The following is a 17,828-nucleotide window of genomic DNA, read 5'->3' as shown; positions in this document are numbered from 1 at the left end:
TTATTATTTGAATCGGAACAAAAGATTTCGATTTCCAAACTTAGATATCAGAATCAAATTATTTAAGGTTATTTTTTATTCGGTTTGGAGTCGATAATAAATCATTAAGTTCATTTCCATTTTCATTCAAATTACACCTATCAAGGGAAATAGTGGGGTCCACCACGTGCTTCTTCCACGTCTGACCTATCGGCTATCATTTTCTCTTTTTTTATTTTATAATTATTATCAATTATTATTTCCCTATTAATATAAAATAAATAAAGTTATCTGCTATTTATTTATTTATTTATTTCCACTCCGTCCCTCTGCGTCTCCCTCGTAGCTCCATTAATGGCTTCCAACTTCTCTGCCGTTCTCTTCGTCATCTTCCTCCACTCCTCACCTTGAAGCCCCTACCCGCTATGAATCCACCACGTCCCCAAGAAGTTGTTCGTCCCCGATGATCCGCCACGAGCAGGCGATCAGCTTCCTTTCTCCGCCCCCTCCTCCTCCTCCTCCTCCTCGATCTGGGGCTTGTTCGTAGCTGTTCCGCGCAACGGTTCCTTCTTTCTGAAGACGTGGGAGAATCTGGATGGAGCAACGTCGTTTGATTGGCGTGAGTCGAGTAGCTCTAGTGTAAAGTCAATCCCTTTGAGCCATTTCATCATATGTTTCGTTTATTCACAATAGATCGAGTGCGTAAGCATAATTATCTGTGAATTTTTTAGATGCGAGAGATAATCTTCAATGCATGTGTTTATATGAATAGCCATAGCTTGATTTTGTTGTACGATTTTGATATTTTTCTTCATTTCTTTGAGTTGGTTTAGCTTGAATTACTTCGATGCGGTGTTGGTTTGGTGAATGTAGGTGGTTTACTCGGGCAATCGTTTACTCCTTGTATGGTTTTCGATGCTAGAGAAAGATGAGGACGGGGGAAAAGTTGGATTCAAAGAGTGGTATCGGTTTCTTTCATTTAATTGACTGGACTGGGAAATCGCAGAAGAAGTCATTCGGCCATGGAAATGCTTCCATGGGTAAGTCTATCTTCTTGGTTTTACATGATAAAGCCATTCTTTTTGGCATCAACAAGCCATAGCATTTATCTCTGTAGAGGAAGGAATTCAGGGGAAGGTGACTGGTAATGATAATACGCTAGCATCACAACTCCATCAGGTGGGATTTGGTTGTTTAGTTGCTCACATGACTTGTACCTGTTTCTTAACTTGTTCTTTTCATTTTGTTGTTTTTTTGCCAGATTGATGAAGATGAGAAGTCAGGAATTTCGATTGCAAGGGCCAGCAGTGATGACCACAGTCATACTTATTCAGTCACAGATGGAGAGGGAAGCAGGATTAGGGCTCCAGGAGTTGTAGCAAGACTTATGGGTTTGGATTCGATGCCCTCATCAGTTAGTTCTAAGCCACATTCAACTTCAATCAATGATTCACAAGTGCTTCGAGCTAACTTTGGTGGAAACAGAAAATGTCGTTCCAGCAATGCCATCCTAAAAGATGGTGCTTATTCAAGGAAAACACTAGTGTCAAGGCCCGAAAGGATGCTAAACAGCCCAATCGAGAGGTCCCAAGTAGAAGCATTGCCTCCTAGATTGGCAAAGCCTACCAGCCACGAGTTAATTTCACCAGTTAGAACTCCTGGATTAATCTCTGCTAAGGCTACCAAGGATGAACTTCAGTCTTCTAGTTCATCTTCAAGTCCCTTAAAAGTTTCTGATTCAAGAAAGATCACGGCGAACTCTAAGAAGACATCAAAGCCTTCAGAGTCATCTGGATCATCTGCTCAGTCAGTTCCTTTCAAGTCTTCTAGGTCACAATATTTGGGTAGGTGTCAGAATGCTTTAGAAAATAGCAAGTCCTTACCAGGTATAAAAGAAACCACACAAGCTGGTGCAAAAGATAAAGGCAAATCAGTTTCACTTGCTATTCAAGCAAAGTTGAATGTCCAAAGAAGGGAAGGCTCAAGTGCAAACAATAAAAATAAGTTGATTGTGGAGGAAAATGATGAACATCATATCAACAGAACCTTGAAATTTCGGTCAATTGACCAAACAAGTAACCAGAATAAAGGAGGTGGTGATTCTTTTAATGCACCACAACAGAAGATACAGAAGTACATGGCAAGTGAAAGAAAGCTTGCTCCAAAACCATCGGTATCTAACCAGAGAGACAGAAAATTACACTCTGAGGATGCTTATCCTGGACAGGACAAAGTGGTAAATGATCTTCCAGGGAACAGTAAAGTTTGTTACAAAATAAGGAAGGGTTCAAAGACTGCTGGTACTGGTAAGGATAGATTTATACTGAATAACAAGAACACCGGCAAGAAGAAATTGCTGGAGCAGGGATCCTATTCTAAGATACGTGATTCTGTTGACAATATGCCAGTAGATAAACCAAAAAAACATATTCAGCATAATGTTGCGATACGCAATCATTTGAGACAGCCTGATGATAACACAAGTAATGCCGCAGATGTTGTGTCTTTCACATTCACATCCCCTTTAATAAAGCCAGTGCATGGATCTCATTCAAACAATCACGAGGAAGAAAAGATTGTCGAAAAGAGGGCTTACGTTTATCCTTTTTCTGAAGCTGCTTCAGGTTCAGAGTGCAAAAATTTGTCCTCTCGCAAATTGAATACGATAAAAGGTGATCATTTAGGTTTCCTTTTGGAGCTGAAATTGAGAGAATTAGCATCCGAGACTCAGTCAACTTGCTGTAAATCAACCGAAGGTCGTGGTACTGCAGCTTCTTTGCCTGACTCAAGAGATTCAGCATCCACTTTTGATGAGTCTTTCGTCCAGTCTATTGAAGATGAATTAAGCAGTAGCAATCCAAACTGTTCAGTTGCTAGTTCTCAGGTGCCTTGTGTCAGACATAAGCTGCAGGTACATTGTTCTTATGAATAGTAGTATAATTTGTGTCAGTTTACCTCTTTTCTTTGGTTTTTTCTATAATTATAGTGGCATTAATGCAGCACAAGAAATGCAGTTATCATTCTTGTTCTTATGCATACTTGTATAACTTGTATTGTGGAATTTTAGTTCACCTCTTTTCCATGCTTGCCATTAGGGCATCATACTGACCTATGGTTAGCTGTATATTATGTAGACTGTTTGGTCAAAGCCATTCATAAGAGTGTATCTGCTATTTTCTTTCACAAGGCCAACATTTTCTTCTGTTGTTCATCAATTAATTTCTAACTACTTGACCATCTAAATAGTGATATCATATATGTAACATCTCTATAGTTTACTCTGTGACCTAGTATTTACATCGCACAATTTGCAAGATATGCCGAGTGCTACTGATGTACTCAAGCAACATCATGTGTAGCATTTCAAATATAAGCAAAACTATTTTCTTACAATGCCAGATTTCAACATACACAAAATAGAATGGGGAAGAGCCAGTTAGATGGTAATCGAATTGAAATATGGTACAGAATATGTCAGCCTATAAGTTGAGGTAACCATGAGAAACTTAGGAGCTCGAGTGCAAGAATACAACTACTGGGTTGGTGGAAAACTGAGAATTAAATAAATAGACGTCTGTTTGTTGGAAGTAAACCAGTATCAAACTTGAAATACCAAGTAGAAACAGAGACAGATACAGAGAGTTATACTGGAGCAATGATGGAGTTTGACAACCACATTTTAGAGGATTTCATATACCATAATGGTTACATATATGTGACTGTCCAAAAGAAGGTGGATTATCAATTTGATGAACACTTGATAGTCTGATAGAGCATAATTGCTATTAGTAATCCCTTTGTTGGTACTATTTTTAGTTTTTTAGGTATCTTTTATAATAGTAAGGTAGTATTACTATTTATGGATAAATCAAATACTGTGGAATACTTTAAGTGGAAAGATGATGCATAGTGGCTTACATTATGTTTATGCGTCACCTTATTGCTTGAACTAGGTTTCCACAGTAGATGCACATTTGAACATATTGTTAATATGCTGGTTCATTACTGTCAAGCAGACAGTCCTAGAACTGCTATTATGAGTTTTATGGCTTAGAGCATTAATGTAAAGGAAACATCTTAGAGCATCCCATTGACTTTACCCATCATACAGGAAGATATCCCTTTGTCCAAATATTTGTGGTGGGCTATCTTGATCAATTGACTTACTAGGATCACCTGCACTCCAGAACTATAGCATTTACGGCTCTTCCATGCATCAGTTATGTAACAAAGTCAGGGTTAGCATGAAAAACATGTTAGAAGAAGAGCTTTATTTAGATGTGGATTTTCTATTTTCTGGTCTGCTGGGCCTTTCCTGTTTTCTGTACTTGGTTGTGCTTTCTTTCAAAGGGCAACTTTGTCTGGAAGTTAATGCTTATAATAGATTCATTGGTTTCACTGATGCAATTGGGTAGTGCTGTAAAACTTAGAAATACTAGTTCTTTCTTGAGTCAATTTTTTTTTCTTGTAAAAAGAACAGTTGATGGTGAAATATTATTTCACTGTAAGCAGTAAGTTGCTCCATGGATACTTTAACCCATTGATTATTTCTTATGCAACCAGTATCAGGAAGTAAATAGGATCGATTGCTGTTGTAGCACAGCAGACCCAAGGGAACCTGGTTGTCAAGATCAGAGTCCCCTTTCCATTCTTGAGAATTCATTTTCAAATGAAAGCTGCTGCTACTCTGAGAGCTTTGAAAATGCCGATGGTAATAACAGATTTGTTAAGACGTTACATGATTCTTCATTTGATGTTTTTATAAAAGTTTTATTGCTTCTAAAACTTGATGGTGCTTTTCCAGGTAGCAGGACAGATTCGTCTTATTCTTCCATTCTGGATGAAGACATTGCCGTGATGGATTGCATCGACAAAACTTTGTCAGCAGAATGTGAGATGGAATTATCTTATTTAGCATCCTCAAATAAGCAGATCTTAGACTTGGGTCTAGTCTCAGAAATCGGCATAAGCGATCGTGCTGAAACTCTGTGGGGTGGACTGGAGTACGTGAAGGAAATATTAACCATCTCAGAGTTTATTTTTGATGATCTAATACTTTACTTTATGGACCAATCTGATGAGATCTTTGATCCCCTTCTCTTTGAAAAATTAGAGGAGAATCAAAGCTTGACTGCTTGTGAAGTAGAGGAAAGGCACAGAAGGATGAGGAGGAAGATAATTTTTGATTCAGTGAACGAGTGCTTGGAAACTAAATATAGTCACTATTTCCGAGCAGGTTTCCGAATGTGGTCGAAAGGTGTTGTGCTTGCTGCCAAAGACTTGTCACACGAACTCTACGATGAGATATCGGGATGGAATAGCATTGAAGACTTGATGGTGGATGAGCTTGTGGCCAAAGACATGAGTACTTATCTTGGGAGGTGGATTGATTTCGAAATCGAAGCATTCCAAGCAGGAGTAGAGATTCAGAGGTGGTTATTGGATACCTTGGTTGATGAAGTTGTTGCTGATTTCCAAATCAGTCACCCACAAGATATCTAATTGTTTCTCCTCTTAAGTATCTCACTGTAGATTCCTTCCTCTACATCCTTGCAACTAATGTTGTCACGACAAATTCTGATTCTTTGGATCACTCATATCTGAGATTGTTCTTTCTTTTTCTGTAGCCAAAATTTTCATGGATTTATGGTGAGTTTTTCATCAGAAGATGAGCAAAATTCATGGTTGGTGAAGGTTTTTGTTAGAAGATTTCATTATTTTGTTTCTGAAAGTTCCAAAAGAGAATATGAAATTGATTCTTCAAAAAATAACGAGATTAAACTAAACTAATTAAACTGATGTTATAAATATCTTGACGAGATTAAAAGATTAGTTTCTTAAAGAGTTTAAAGTGTTCACAGAGAATCGGCCAGCATTTGAACCCGGTCCGATCCAATTTGATTCCGGCTCAAATTTTGCTAGCTTGTCGAGCCTGACTCCCACGAAAATTCTCACGATTTCGGTCCGGTTTGATGCAAACCTCTAAACCCGCGTCGACACACATAATTCGGAGTTCACATTAAGAACAATACTAAAAACTTTGAGTTTATTATTTGGGGCGTTGCGAGAATCGAACTCGCGACCTCACGTCGAGTTCGATTCGACTTGCATTTGAACCTGATCCGGTCCAATTTGATTTCGGCTCAAATTTTGCTAGCTTGTCGAGCCTGACTCCCACAAAAATTCTTGCGATTTTGGTCCGGTTCGATGCGAACCTCTAAACCTGCGTCGACACACATAATTCAAAGTTCACATTAAGAACAAGGCTAAAAAATTTGAGCTTAATATTTGGGGCGTTGCGAGAATCGAACTCGCGACCTCTCGCACCCGAAGCGAGAATCATACCACTAGACCAAACGCCCTGTACAGTACACCCAACACTTTACCTATATCTATTCTATGAAATCAATATAAGAACGCATTCTATAAACCGTTATTAGGGTTCCATTTCGCCATGTGAATTCTCTTCGCGGAGGTACGTTTCTCTCTTCCTCTGATCCTTGCTCCCCTTTTCTTGGCTCACGAATGCACGGTACGATTTGGTAGCGAGGAACCCTAGTCGGGATTCGACGTCCTATCTTTCGGAGAAGAGAATCCTTGGATTAAGTCAAAATCTTTGATATGTTTGTGTTTTCCCCTTTTGTTTTTTTTCAGCTAGAGTCTCCTGCGATTAGGTCCAAATCTTTGCTCTATTTGCTTTTTCCCGGATCAGGGATGCGGATTGGTATACGCGGTCTTGGCTTTTCGATCGAAGTGTTTCCCTAGAGTGAACGGGTGCTAGTGATTCGTCAAGTTCTAGCTAAAATACGTATCAAATCCCGACTTTCTTCGACTCCATGCCCTTATTCTTAGGTTCTCTAGCTGATCCAGAATCGTGATATCTCATATTAATTTTGCAGTGATTGTGGTCATTGGAATTGAAGATAAGGGAACTTTTGCTGTTTGCTTGGCCCCGAGGAACCTGTCTTGACGACGCATTGTGATGGCTCAGCCTCGCACTAATGTGAGTTTTTTTCGTAAGTGCCTTTTTGTGGAAGCGGGTTATGCTGCCGTTTACATGTCTGCTACCTGTTGTACGCATAGGCTGTTGGAGTTGACAACACTTTTCGAAGGAAGTGGGATCGGGAAGAGTTTCTTCAGAAAGCCAGAGAACGAGAAAGGCAAGAGGTGATTGCATTTACCAGCAATAAACGTATCAAGGACTTGTTGGGCAATTTGATCTCATCATTTGTTTATTTCTGTGTTTTTGTTTTGTCAAGCAGGAGGAGGGCAGATTTAAATCCAAAGGTAAACTCTATAAGGATGCTGGCCTTCTGTATGGGTTCATTGTTTCATATTGATGGCTTTTTAGTCAATCTTATACCCCTATTTGATGTCTGTATCTCAGAAAAAGCCCCTCCTGTCCAAAGGAAACCCCTGAAGCACAGGGATTATGAAGTCGACCTTGAATCCCGCTTGGGGAAAACTCAGGTTTGTTATGACACCACTTAGTTGCTTACGATTATTCTTTTCACAGAAATTTATGATGGTTCCATGATAAATACTCATTTGACGATGTGGAAGAATTTGTGCAACAAAGGGTGTTTAAATGTATGAGCTTTCTTTGGTGATTAATTTACTTACTGTTGTTTTCTGGACATGCATCGTCTTTTTTTATTTGTCTAGGATCATGGTCATTTTATAAATATATAACCAGATTTGTAAATCTGTTAGCAATAATGGCAGTTACGGACTACATCTACCAAACTTTTTAGAGAAGAAAGAAAAAAAATCACCACCACCATCATCATTATGTATCTTCTCTATTCAGTGTCTTTAGCATTCAACATAAATCGAAGCTCATTGCAAGATTCTTTAGCATTCAACCTAGCTTTTGATCTTCATGTGTTGGGGATATGCGTGGGTTTTGTGAGATGGGCTTTTAGATGAAGTCTCAGTCCAGGCATTGGAGCGTATAGATACTTTTAAATTTTTAAACATTATTAATTATTTGTTTGTGGAAAAGATTCACTCTTAAGAGGCTAAGATGTGTACCTCCAAAGTGAAAAATGATTCTGTGGAGTCAGTTACATGGATATAGGTACGGGCAATATCACTCCAGACATCAGGCCACCCATTGTTTTCCTTAATGAAGTTCTTTAATTCTTTCATCTAGTTCTCATTACACCACTAATCCTAGGTCACTTGTCCATATGATGCATTTATGGATTTCCTTTGGACATGTGCATGCTACACGAATGGTTTCTTGAATTTTATACTCAATTAGGACTTTTCCTGATCATTCATTCTTTTTATTTTTATATTTTCTAGTAATCCCACACATTTTGATATCCTTATCTCATTGATGCTAACTTTTTGCACATATTGTTTCTTAATTTTTCAAAAATCTAACACATGGAATATAGTTGGTCACCCAACTGCCTTGTTGAACTTTTCTTCTAGTCCAAGGTTCAAAAAACATTCATACAACAATCTTGACACCCCTTGCTTCTTTAATTTTGTTACTTAACTCTATTTATAATATCCTCATCAAATTTTGTCATTTGCTTAATGATAATTATGCAAGTCTTTGTTTGTCCTCAATATTTGTTCATTAATTGTAATAATACATAAATTGCTTTCAAAGATAATTGTTAAACATAAAACCAAGTTTATATTTTGGGAATAAATGCTTCATACGTTGGCATTTACTTAAAAATTCTTTTCAAAAGCATCATAGTGTTGCGATAATTCCCCTCTAAGTTGAGTGATTTTAAATCTCTCTCTTTAGTTATATCTTGGTATAAAACAAAGTTATCATCCGGTTGGTAGGGATTTTTTTAGTTTGCAGAATTTGCTAAATAATTAGTTAGCTTGACTATTTCTTGATATCATTAACTCCACATCAATGGGGTTACCGTACACTCTTGCCCACATTCATTCTCTTTGAAAGCATGCTTTACAATACTCATAATTTTTGGGGCAAATTTATGGTTCCTATCATTATCACTTCTATTTTATCTAAAATCTTTAGAATATTCATGGCCCAACATCTATAAGTTACTTGTCTGACTTCATGTTTGTATGTTATTATAATAGATCAACAAAACTTGAAAACATGTAATTGCTGGTGTTCTATTTATGACGGATCTTTATTGTCTAGGTTGTCCAAGAAAAACAACAAATTTTTTTATTGTTGCTCATAATTTACATTCTTTCATTTTTGCAGGTTGTTACCCCAATAGCACCACTAAGCCAGCAGGTATTTTTTATGGACATTAAACTGTTTATAATTACGCGAATGTGGTTTTGTGTTTTATTGGAATCTATGACGTTTTTTAGCAGATTGCACAACTTTGGTGCTACATGAAAGTATGATTTAAATTTACCACTTTGGTGCTACATGAAAGCATGCTTTAAATTTAATTTGAAAGTTTGTTTATGTCTGATATGGGAGGGTGAATCAAAAAGATATCTTACTAATGTCGATGATAATTAAAGCATGGCTCGACTTTGATTGAAACAATTCTTCCTAACATCACAAAACAGCCTAAACTGCATATATTCGAGATTAATTTGCTTTAATTATTTCTATAGCTATTGTAAAAGTGAATCCTTCCATATCTTTGAGATTAACACTTGTACTTGTAGAAGTATTCCTTATTGGTTTTACATCTTATTGGCATTTGAACTTGTATTTTCCTTGTATATTCATGATAAGATGATTCAATATATAATTAAGCTAATCTAGTGATATCTTTAGGCACCATAGACTGCCATGTTTGTTAAGCTTAGGATGACATAATTTAGCCTTTGCAATAAGTACAGCATTAAGCATGATCACTAAGAAACCTCTTTTGAAGCTTTTATTTTTTTTGAAAAGATGTTTTTTTAGGATGCAAAGAATTAGTAATAGAGTTTCTATTTTGCATGATATGAAATCATATTGAAATTTATAGTTTCTGTATTAACATCTGTGTGTATGTTTATTCTCTGTTTGAACGTGTCAATATCCTCCTTGTGTATATTGTCAACTGAAGGATGGTATAAGTGAATACATTTAGATGGTATCTATTTATGAAAATCACTAGATGAGGAGAAGGCTAGTAGACTTAAATAAATTAGGAGACGAATTATGCTGATGGTGAAGATGTAGTAAGCCATTACATGGATCAAGTGCGCAAATTGAATTGAGTACTATCCCATTAGAGGGAGAATAAACTTACATATTTGTGCTCTTGGCTGATAATTTTTGAAGCCGTGGAAGGGTAGAAGAATCAGAAACTATGCAAAAAGATTTATGGTTATAGCCATTCCAAGTTAAAGGATGTGTCATGTCACTGCCCTTAGTTCTTACATGGCAACCAATGAGAGATAGATGTTGGTACCTAATGGGTTCAATTGATGGCTTTTAATACTATTATGTGAGAAAATATTGTTGAAGGCACTAAGCCTCTTATATATCTCTATTGCCATAGTTATTATCAGTCGTGATTACTGCTTATTTGATTTGAAAAGATGGTGGATGACTTGACTGCAAGCCATAACTCAGCTCTTTCATTGTGTTACTATATCATTTCAATGGTTCTGCATCCTTGCCCATCATAATTTCATCTACTACATATCATGTTGTATTCCAATTGTTGGTGGATGTTTCAAAGGAGCATTGCTTTCAAAGAAAAAATAATAAAGAAATGTTTGGTATCCTTCTAGAAAGGAAACTTAATCATCGCCTCTTTGGTTGACAATGTTTTTTTTCCACCTTATGTTTGATTTTCATTTAATTTCTGCTCCATCACCCTACAAAAAATATGCAGCTATACTGCATTTAGTATAATCATATTGCACTATCACTCACCCTCTCCAAAAACACACACACACACACAAAAGCACAAGAAAAAAAGTAAGGAAGGAGGCAAAAGTTATTGGACACCCAGACGTTTTCCTTGAAAACTCAGAAGTTACCATATATAAAGCAGTCCCTCTTTATTGAAATTCCTCTTATTGGAAAGCCCGAGATGCTTTAAGTATTAGAAACATGACGGCTGAGACTTCTTCAAGTGATATCTTAGTCATGAAGTCCATGTCATTCAATTTGCTAGTGAATAGATAGATGCCTTGTAGGTTTTGGTCTTCAATATAATGGGTTTGTATTTTGCAGGCTGGATACTACTGTGCAGTCTGCGAATGTGTTGTAAAAGATTCAGCTAATTACCTGGATCACATCAATGGCAAGAAACGTATGTGACTTATGCCCTTTTTTACTATTGTTGGGCATGACCTGACTTGGAAGGTTCACTGATGCTGGCGGTTATTGACTTCTTGTTCTACCCAGATCAGAGAGCTTTGGGCATGTCTATGCGGGTGGAAAGGGCGACTCTTCAACAGGTATGACTTTATTCTTAGTTGATTAAGAGCAAAAGTTCTGAACATTTATCGCCATTTGAATAAAGTAACCAATTATTTTGAAGGGCTTATTCTGTTACTTTTTAGTGAAACAACAGTGATCTATGCTTTGTAGATTTTTAATCTGTGTTGGGATATTTTTATCGAGATAGTTGTTATCTTATATGGGTTCGAAGAAAAATGAATAGATGAAGACTGGCTCAGATGTGAAACAGCTGACGTATATGATGCATTGCTGTATCTACGATGTGGCTTGATTGCAGTTTGTTCATGTAATCTTGGCATACCGCTATGCGAGGATCAGAGTGTTCCTTGTGCCGAAACTTACAGATCATATGCCAATATAAGGACCTCTATGAAATAATTGTTTAAATTTTCATGCTATTGATTTCCCTAATATTATTTATATATTCTTATTCTATCTTTTTTTGCAGGTCCAAGAACGATTTGAAGTGCTTAAGAAGCGGAAAGCTCCAGAGGGCTTCACTGAGCAAGGTAAGAAATTGAGTGGATTGTTATAGCCTTATAGTTGTCTTGTTTGGTTTCGTCAATCATTATTACAGTTATGCAGCGTGGTGAATTTAAAATGGGAGCTATAGGCCAATGTCCACATCTTTGTATAAAAATGAGTGGGAACTAATTGCTGGTTCTCATACCGGCTAGCTTTATAAACTTTAATGTGCTTGCTTCAGATTTGGACGAGAGGATAAGAAAACAGCAGGAAGAGGAGGAGGAGCGGAAGCGTCTGCGTCGAGAAAAGAAAAAGGAGAAGAAGGTGAGCAGTTCTCATGCTTATGGTTTGGACTGGGAATCTTTTTCCTGTTGCTATTTGTTTTCTACCTTTTTTGTCATCTTGCCAGATTTTCTAGACTTGGCAAATAATATGACTCTGTTTGGATATGTGAAGATAAAATATAGATACCACCACTTCATCTGATGGTTGGCTTCTTTTTGGAACTTTGTGAGATGAGAACCAAGAAAATCAAACTTAATTTTATCATTGATAAAAGTATACCATTGCTTGCACTTCTGATTTTCCAGACTAATTTAAATTGCTTATAAAGGAGTTAATCATCATGGAACAGGTGCTTATTTCTCCACTCACAAGTAAATAATTACATGAAAGGATAGATAGATAGATAAATTTAGTAGGTTTTGGCAGCTTTTGCTATCAGTATCAATGCTGTTGATGGTTTGGCCCAGCACAGCAAGAACTTTGGAAGTTTTGCATGTGAACCTACAAACACATGAAAAAGTAGCAAAACATTGTGGCAAGATTTTCTTTATTCCTTTCTTTATTGATCCGAGGCAACATTTGATTATGGAAAACATTTTTTCGCACATATACTGTGTATGCCTGCATTCATTGTATCTCCTGCTCTGATTACTAACCAGCTCAGCTTTGGGTTTTAGAAAGAGAAGGCTGCCCAAGAAGAAGTCGACGATGTCGATCCCGATGTTGCTGCGATGATGGGCTTTGGAGGTTTCCGATCATCGAAAAAGTGATACGTAGGCATTGGCTGCATGGATCTTCCAACCTGAAACACTTGTAATGGCTTATTATCATCATCGGCTGGAAGTCCTCTCGATCTCACTCTCTTTGAACTGCAAACCTGTCTGTAATGTCATGATTGATGCTAGAGTTTTTTGAATTCCTAAATTGTGCAGAAAATGTTGGGTTTATCCACCAATGCCAAAACAGTATCAGTTGACATCTAAAACCAGTTTTGGTTTGCTAAAATCATAGTGGCGGTGCACGGCAGGATTGGGTTTGTTTGATGACACCATTATCGAAGTGGGCAGTGATCTGAGTATGCTTGTCGGTAATGAATGCTATTTGTTTCTGCCACCAGCAGCCCTTCGAAATAGTGACTGTTGAGACATGGAATTATTGATTAATTAATTGTTGCTCAAGCAATAGGCTTTAGGTTTGAGTTAATTTTTTTAATGAAATTTTTTCAAAGTTTGAGCTGCATAAGAGATAGTTATAAGCATAATGTAATGTAATGAATTAATATATATATATATATAATATTTAAAATAGGGATGCATGTTTACATCCAAAATTTCTGAAGTGTGCAAATAGATATTAAAAATAAAATCATAAGATTTATCGTAGCTTAAAAGTATATTTCTAAAAAAAATAAAAATGAAAAAAAAAAGACTAGCATTGCAGACACAATAAATAGCATGGTTAATTAGGAAAAGGTTAGCAAACGTATCACCACCATAAAATACTACTGTCCTCGAGCTCTTTGCTGCTTGGGGGACAGAAGATAGGAGGTGGTTGGACCAACTATTGCGTCCTCAAATTCTCGCGACAGGCACATACGCCATGTTTGGTACGAAAATAAATACTAGAGAAACACGGTTCTGAATCTTCTTTGTGCAAGCCACATCAATCCTGAACATGTTCCCCCCACAACCTGATAGCTGAAGAAGCCCAACAAAAGGTATACCCGACGAGAAATTATGGCTAAAAGTAAACCAACACCATAAGCAAAACCTCTGAAACCTCTTTTAAGTGCTCCACGAAACAAATGGACATATCTGGATGAAAGGCATGAGCAGCCTGCCTCAATCGAAACCCAGACTCCGATCGGATTTTAATGTTGCAAATCAAAATTTCCATGGACCGACCCACTATGAGAGAACCAAAGGAGTTCCATATCAAAACTGACAGACCAACGAGGATCATTTGGCTTGCAAAGTTTTTAAGTTTCCATATACGATCTCAGGCCATGAGACGCCAAAGACTCGACCCTACTTGATGTACTGGGAAAGCCACTTGAAACCATCACCATAACCCATCTTACGTACGATGCTGCACATGAAGATCTCAATGGGGCGGACATTGGAGTCTGTTAGGTTCACCTTGCCCTTGCCGGTTGCAAAGTTGTTCAGACCTAGGTGGAAGCATAGCTCTTCCTCTGATGCTGCATATGGAATGTCAATCTTGTTCCCTAGAATGAGGAACGGGACATTGACCAGGGCATCATCTGATAAAAGTGCATCCAGTTCCTTCTTTGACTCTGCTAATCTCTCCTTGTCATATGCATCCACCAGATATACCACCGCATCCACCTATTTAAACAGCAAGTAAAACACAGCCTTTTAGAAGGTTTACAAAATCACATCTATCATACAAACGAATACAATGATCTGGAGAGGCAGAGGCTTACACTATAAATGCACAAAGTAATTGGACATATTTTGGCTGAAAAACTACAGCATTGATAGCTTGGCTGATAATATGTAGTTTGCTGATTAGATAAGAAGATTAAAACATACCAAAAACTGTAACAAGAACCTAAAAGATTTAATGGTACTCCATGAGAAAGAAATCTAAAGTTGCAGGCACAGGCACCTAAAAAAGCATCAAGAGATCCAAAGTGAACCAAGTTCCTTGAGTGGCATCCATAACAAAGAAATAACTCATTTAAGGGTGAATAGATGTGGTGATCTTTACAGTAAAAGGAGACCACTGCCATGCAAAGCATTGTCAGGTGATGTACCGGATTACCTTTTTTTTTCTTCCAAAACCAACTATGCAAAGCAGTGTTAGGTAATGTATTCCAAAACCAACTAAACATATAACTCATCTTATTATACGGGCTTATGCCAAAAGTTCATAAGTAAACTTATAACTCAACTTATCAGAGAAACTTTTTCCAAAACCAACCATACAGGTAAGGCATACAGGCTTATGCCAAAAGCTTCGAGCTCAACTTATTGCACATCTTATAGATTGGGCTTGCTGTTGGATTATAGGCTGCTTCACCTATTGTCATTTTTATACTAAAACAACAGTCTTGAATCTCTTGATTACTTGGTAAGATCTGGTATCCGGCCCAGCCCATGCACGGAGGTGATCTGGCACAACACGACCCTCAAATGCACATACTTGATTGTAAAAAATGAGGAGTGAGGATACCATTCTACATGCCTGGCACAACACGACCCTCAAATGTACATACTTGATTGTAAAATATGAGAAGAGAGTGAGGACACCATTCTACATGCCGCTCTTGTGCATGTATTTTTGCAGCAATGGCAGTGGAAATGGAGAAACGGAGAACAAGAAAGGAAGAAATCAGGGGGAGTTGGAGAAAACAAGGAAAACAGGTAAGGCATACAGGCTTATGCCAAAAGCTTCGAGCTCAACTTATTGCACATCTTATAGATTGGGCTTGCTGTTGGATTATAGGCTGCTTCACCTATTGTCATTTTTATACTAAAACAACAGTCTTGAATCTCTTGATTACTTGGTAAGATCTGGTATCCGGCCCAGCCCATGCACGGAGGTGATCTGGCACAACACGACCCTCAAATGCACATACTTGATTGTAAAAAATGAGGAGTGAGGATACCATTCTACATGCCTGGCACAACACGACCCTCAAATGTACATACTTGATTGTAAAATATGAGAAGAGAGTGAGGACACCATTCTACATGCCGCTCTTGTGCATGTATTTTTGCAGCAATGGCAGTGGAAATGGAGAAACGGAGAACAAGAAAGGAAGAAATCAGGGGGAGTTGGAGAAAACAAGGAAAACAGGTAAGTGAGGCAATCAGGGAGGATCGGATCGGATAGAGGGGTTCAGACAGTCAAATTGTTAGACAAGCACACCCCTAATTTCTTCTTGTGATGGATAGACGAGAGCCATTGCAGGCCCACCTGTGTCGGTGGGCTAGCATGACATGTTGCCAGGTCAGATCAGCTACACGGTGTGTGTTGCAAAACCAAAGTATGGCATGAGCAGGATCAAGCCCTGGGCAAGACTGTGGCAGAGTACTATAACAACTCAGGTCATACTGCCAATGGGCATCCCAAACTAGACTCCTCCAGACCAGTTGGTAGGCTAACAAGATAATTAAGGACTAGCTATGAGCATGCTTTCCAAACAATTTAATTAGCTTATGTATCGTATGCCTTGCGGGCACAAGTAATATGTTAAATTCTAAAATGGCTGCATCATTTACAATCCTTATTGCATTTCTTTTTCTCAAAGACGTCATATTGATGCACCCTCATCATGCTCTCGTGTGGACTATCCTCACAACACTCATCATGCGCCATGCTTCTTTATTTCAGAACAATGATTTTTTATGTGAAAACAACTAAGTTCTTCCTAAAGTTAGGTAATTGTGGGATTTGCTTCCAAAATGACTTTTTATTTCAGTTGGTTCAGGCTTATAGATGCAGAGTCACATTAGAATCAAGCCAAATTTCAACAATACTAGAATTCGAGAATATGCTCCTAAAGAGTATGATACTCAGAGTTGGACTGAACACAGCCAAGGTTATCTATTTGCTTCCTAGATCTGTGATATGCCCAAAAAAGATGGACACAAAATAGATAAGATCTTATGGCTGAAGTCAGAAATTGAGCATTGCCGTGGGTGAACAAAGTTCAAACGTCAAATATCACGGAACAGAAAATACATAACAGCATAATATTCTGGTTTCTCAATTCAACGCCACGAGACATATGAAAACGAAAACTAAACCACAGCTAAAAGATATGTGATCCAACACATGACCTGATGATCACCGAAATCATAAAAAAAATCTGTATGTGGACTGAAACAATATCAAGGAACGAATGCATATAGGCCATTGAAAGATTACCTTTGGGTGAAACGAGTAAAATTCAATTCTCAAAATAACCATAATGAAGATTATAGGCTTCAAACGGAGGATAAGTACAAGCAAAATGCAGTAAACTCCTAACCGAAAAGCAAACAGAGTGTAGAATGTTGAGAGACCTTAGCATAGTAATCCTTCCAGACACGTCGTGCAATCTGGTGCCCTCCCAGATCAAAAGCCTTGAACTTGATTTTCCCGATGCTCAGCTCCTCCGACGTGGGGTGCTGCGTCGGCTGGTGCTGGACCAATCTCTGCATTCGAACAAACTAATTACAACCAACGCATCCTTAAATCGAAGAAAACTAAACCGACACAACTCTCTTATCAATGACCGACGAGAAATCTAACGAAGGACGAGGGATCCGACCTCGTCCTTGAGCATATGGAGCAGCGTGGTCTTGCCGGCATTGTCAAGGCCCAAGAACAAGATCTTGGCCTCCTTCTGCCACAGACCCAGAGAGGCGAGGACTCCGTAGAACCAATCTATCAGGAACATCGCGGGCGGAGAGAAGTTCCACAAGACGGACGACCAACTAAACGCACGATCAGGATCGGATCCGGCGACCGGAATCGATTCCGGGGCCGTGAGTCCCCGATCTGCTCGTCAAATGGGAACGAGACAACGGAAGACGGGAAACCCTAACGCAAACCGGAAAAATAATAAAAGGAAAATAAAATGAGGCGTGAGGGTGGTATGTATTATTCCACGGTAGTCAAAGCTGTCTTTCCTTTACTTCCTCCGTTGAGTTGGATGCGACTCCAAATACTTTTTTATATACTAAAAGCCTCTCTCGATCGATTTCCTGTTTCT

At 38.2% G+C, this 17,828-nt stretch overlaps 3 protein-coding genes and 1 non-coding gene across 13 annotated transcripts; 2 read left to right on the top strand and 2 right to left on the bottom strand.

The window, feature by feature from the left end:
• Positions 1-312: 312 nt before the first annotated feature.
• LOC103972401 (uncharacterized) lies at positions 313-5,674 on the top strand. Of its 5 annotated transcripts, none has more exons than XM_065173670.1 (6): positions 313-618; positions 853-1,019; positions 1,097-1,158; positions 1,241-2,890; positions 4,549-4,690; positions 4,784-5,674. In XM_065173670.1, the coding sequence occupies exons 2-6, from the start codon at positions 908-910 to the stop codon at positions 5,479-5,481; spliced, it is 2,664 nt and encodes an 887-aa protein (XP_065029742.1). In that variant the 5' UTR covers positions 313-618; positions 853-907; the 3' UTR covers positions 5,482-5,674. The 5 variants fall into 5 exon arrangements, with proteins under 5 accessions (XP_065029742.1, XP_065029741.1, XP_065029740.1 ...); XM_065173669.1 differs by having other exon boundaries at positions 313-598; positions 4,543-4,690; positions 4,784-5,673; XM_065173668.1 differs by having other exon boundaries at positions 4,543-4,690; positions 4,784-5,673.
• Positions 5,675-6,269: 595 nt separating this feature from the next.
• TRNAP-CGG (transfer RNA proline (anticodon CGG)) lies at positions 6,270-6,341 on the bottom strand. The gene has a single exon. It is a non-coding gene; the product is annotated as a tRNA-Pro (tRNA).
• A 90-nt stretch (positions 6,342-6,431) lies between these two features.
• LOC103972400 (uncharacterized) lies at positions 6,432-13,146 on the top strand. Of its 6 annotated transcripts, none has more exons than XM_065175206.1 (12): positions 6,440-6,511; positions 6,634-6,753; positions 6,879-6,982; positions 7,063-7,146; positions 7,242-7,266; positions 7,367-7,449; positions 9,188-9,220; positions 11,120-11,198; positions 11,294-11,346; positions 11,799-11,859; positions 12,057-12,139; positions 12,778-13,146. In XM_065175206.1, exons 3-12 carry the CDS (start codon positions 6,962-6,964, stop codon positions 12,868-12,870), a joined length of 615 nt encoding a protein of 204 aa, XP_065031278.1. In that variant the 5' UTR covers positions 6,440-6,511; positions 6,634-6,753; positions 6,879-6,961; the 3' UTR covers positions 12,871-13,146. The 6 variants fall into 6 exon arrangements, with proteins under 6 accessions (XP_065031280.1, XP_065031278.1, XP_065031277.1 ...); XM_065175205.1 differs by having other exon boundaries at positions 6,465-6,511; positions 6,692-6,787; XM_009386732.3 differs by having other exon boundaries at positions 6,501-6,602; positions 6,692-6,787.
• Positions 13,147-13,860: 714 nt separating this feature from the next.
• LOC135652423 (GTP-binding protein SAR1A-like) lies at positions 13,861-17,745 on the bottom strand. Its single transcript, XM_065173339.1, has 3 exons — positions 17,385-17,745; positions 17,137-17,268; positions 13,861-14,448 (listed from the first exon to the last, which is right to left on the bottom strand). Exons 1-3 carry the CDS (start codon positions 17,511-17,513, stop codon positions 14,128-14,130), a joined length of 582 nt encoding a protein of 193 aa, XP_065029411.1. The 5' UTR covers positions 17,514-17,745; the 3' UTR covers positions 13,861-14,127.
• Between the last annotated feature and the right edge of the window lie 83 nt (positions 17,746-17,828).

Source organism: Musa acuminata, chromosome BXJ3-11 (genome assembly GCF_036884655.1).
Source record: "Musa acuminata AAA Group cultivar baxijiao chromosome BXJ3-11, Cavendish_Baxijiao_AAA, whole genome shotgun sequence".
NCBI classification, from domain to species: domain Eukaryota; kingdom Viridiplantae; phylum Streptophyta; class Magnoliopsida; order Zingiberales; family Musaceae; genus Musa; species Musa acuminata.
This window is presented reverse-complemented; position numbering and strand designations above follow the sequence as displayed.

Bases quoted from the DNA above. Each gene is read 5' to 3' on its own strand.
- LOC103972400 (XM_065175208.1), top strand. From the start codon at position 6,962: ATGGCTCAGCCTCGCACTAAT. The intron at 6,983-7,062 runs GTGAGTTTTTTT...TTGTACGCATAG, and splicing joins TGGCTCAGCCTCGCACTAAT to GCTGTTGGAGTTGACAACAC. The intron at 9,221-11,119 runs GTATTTTTTATG...TGTATTTTGCAG, and splicing joins TAGCACCACTAAGCCAGCAG to GCTGGATACTACTGTGCAGT.
- LOC103972401 (XM_065173669.1), top strand. From the start codon at position 908: ATGAGGACGGGGGAAAAGTTGGATTCAAAGAGTGGTATCGGTTTCTTT. The intron at 2,891-4,542 runs GTACATTGTTCT...TTATGCAACCAG, and splicing joins GTGTCAGACATAAGCTGCAG to TATCAGGAAGTAAATAGGAT. The intron at 4,691-4,783 runs GTAATAACAGAT...GTGCTTTTCCAG, and splicing joins GAGCTTTGAAAATGCCGATG to GTAGCAGGACAGATTCGTCT.
- LOC135652423 (XM_065173339.1), bottom strand. From the start codon at position 17,513: ATGTTCCTGATAGATTGGTTCTACGGAGTCCTCGCCTCTCTGGGTCTG. The intron at 17,269-17,384 runs GTCGGATCCCTC...GTTCGAATGCAG, and splicing joins TCCATATGCTCAAGGACGAG to AGATTGGTCCAGCACCAGCC. The intron at 14,449-17,136 runs GTCTCTCAACAT...CTGTTTAAATAG, and splicing joins GGAAGGATTACTATGCTAAG to GTGGATGCGGTGGTATATCT.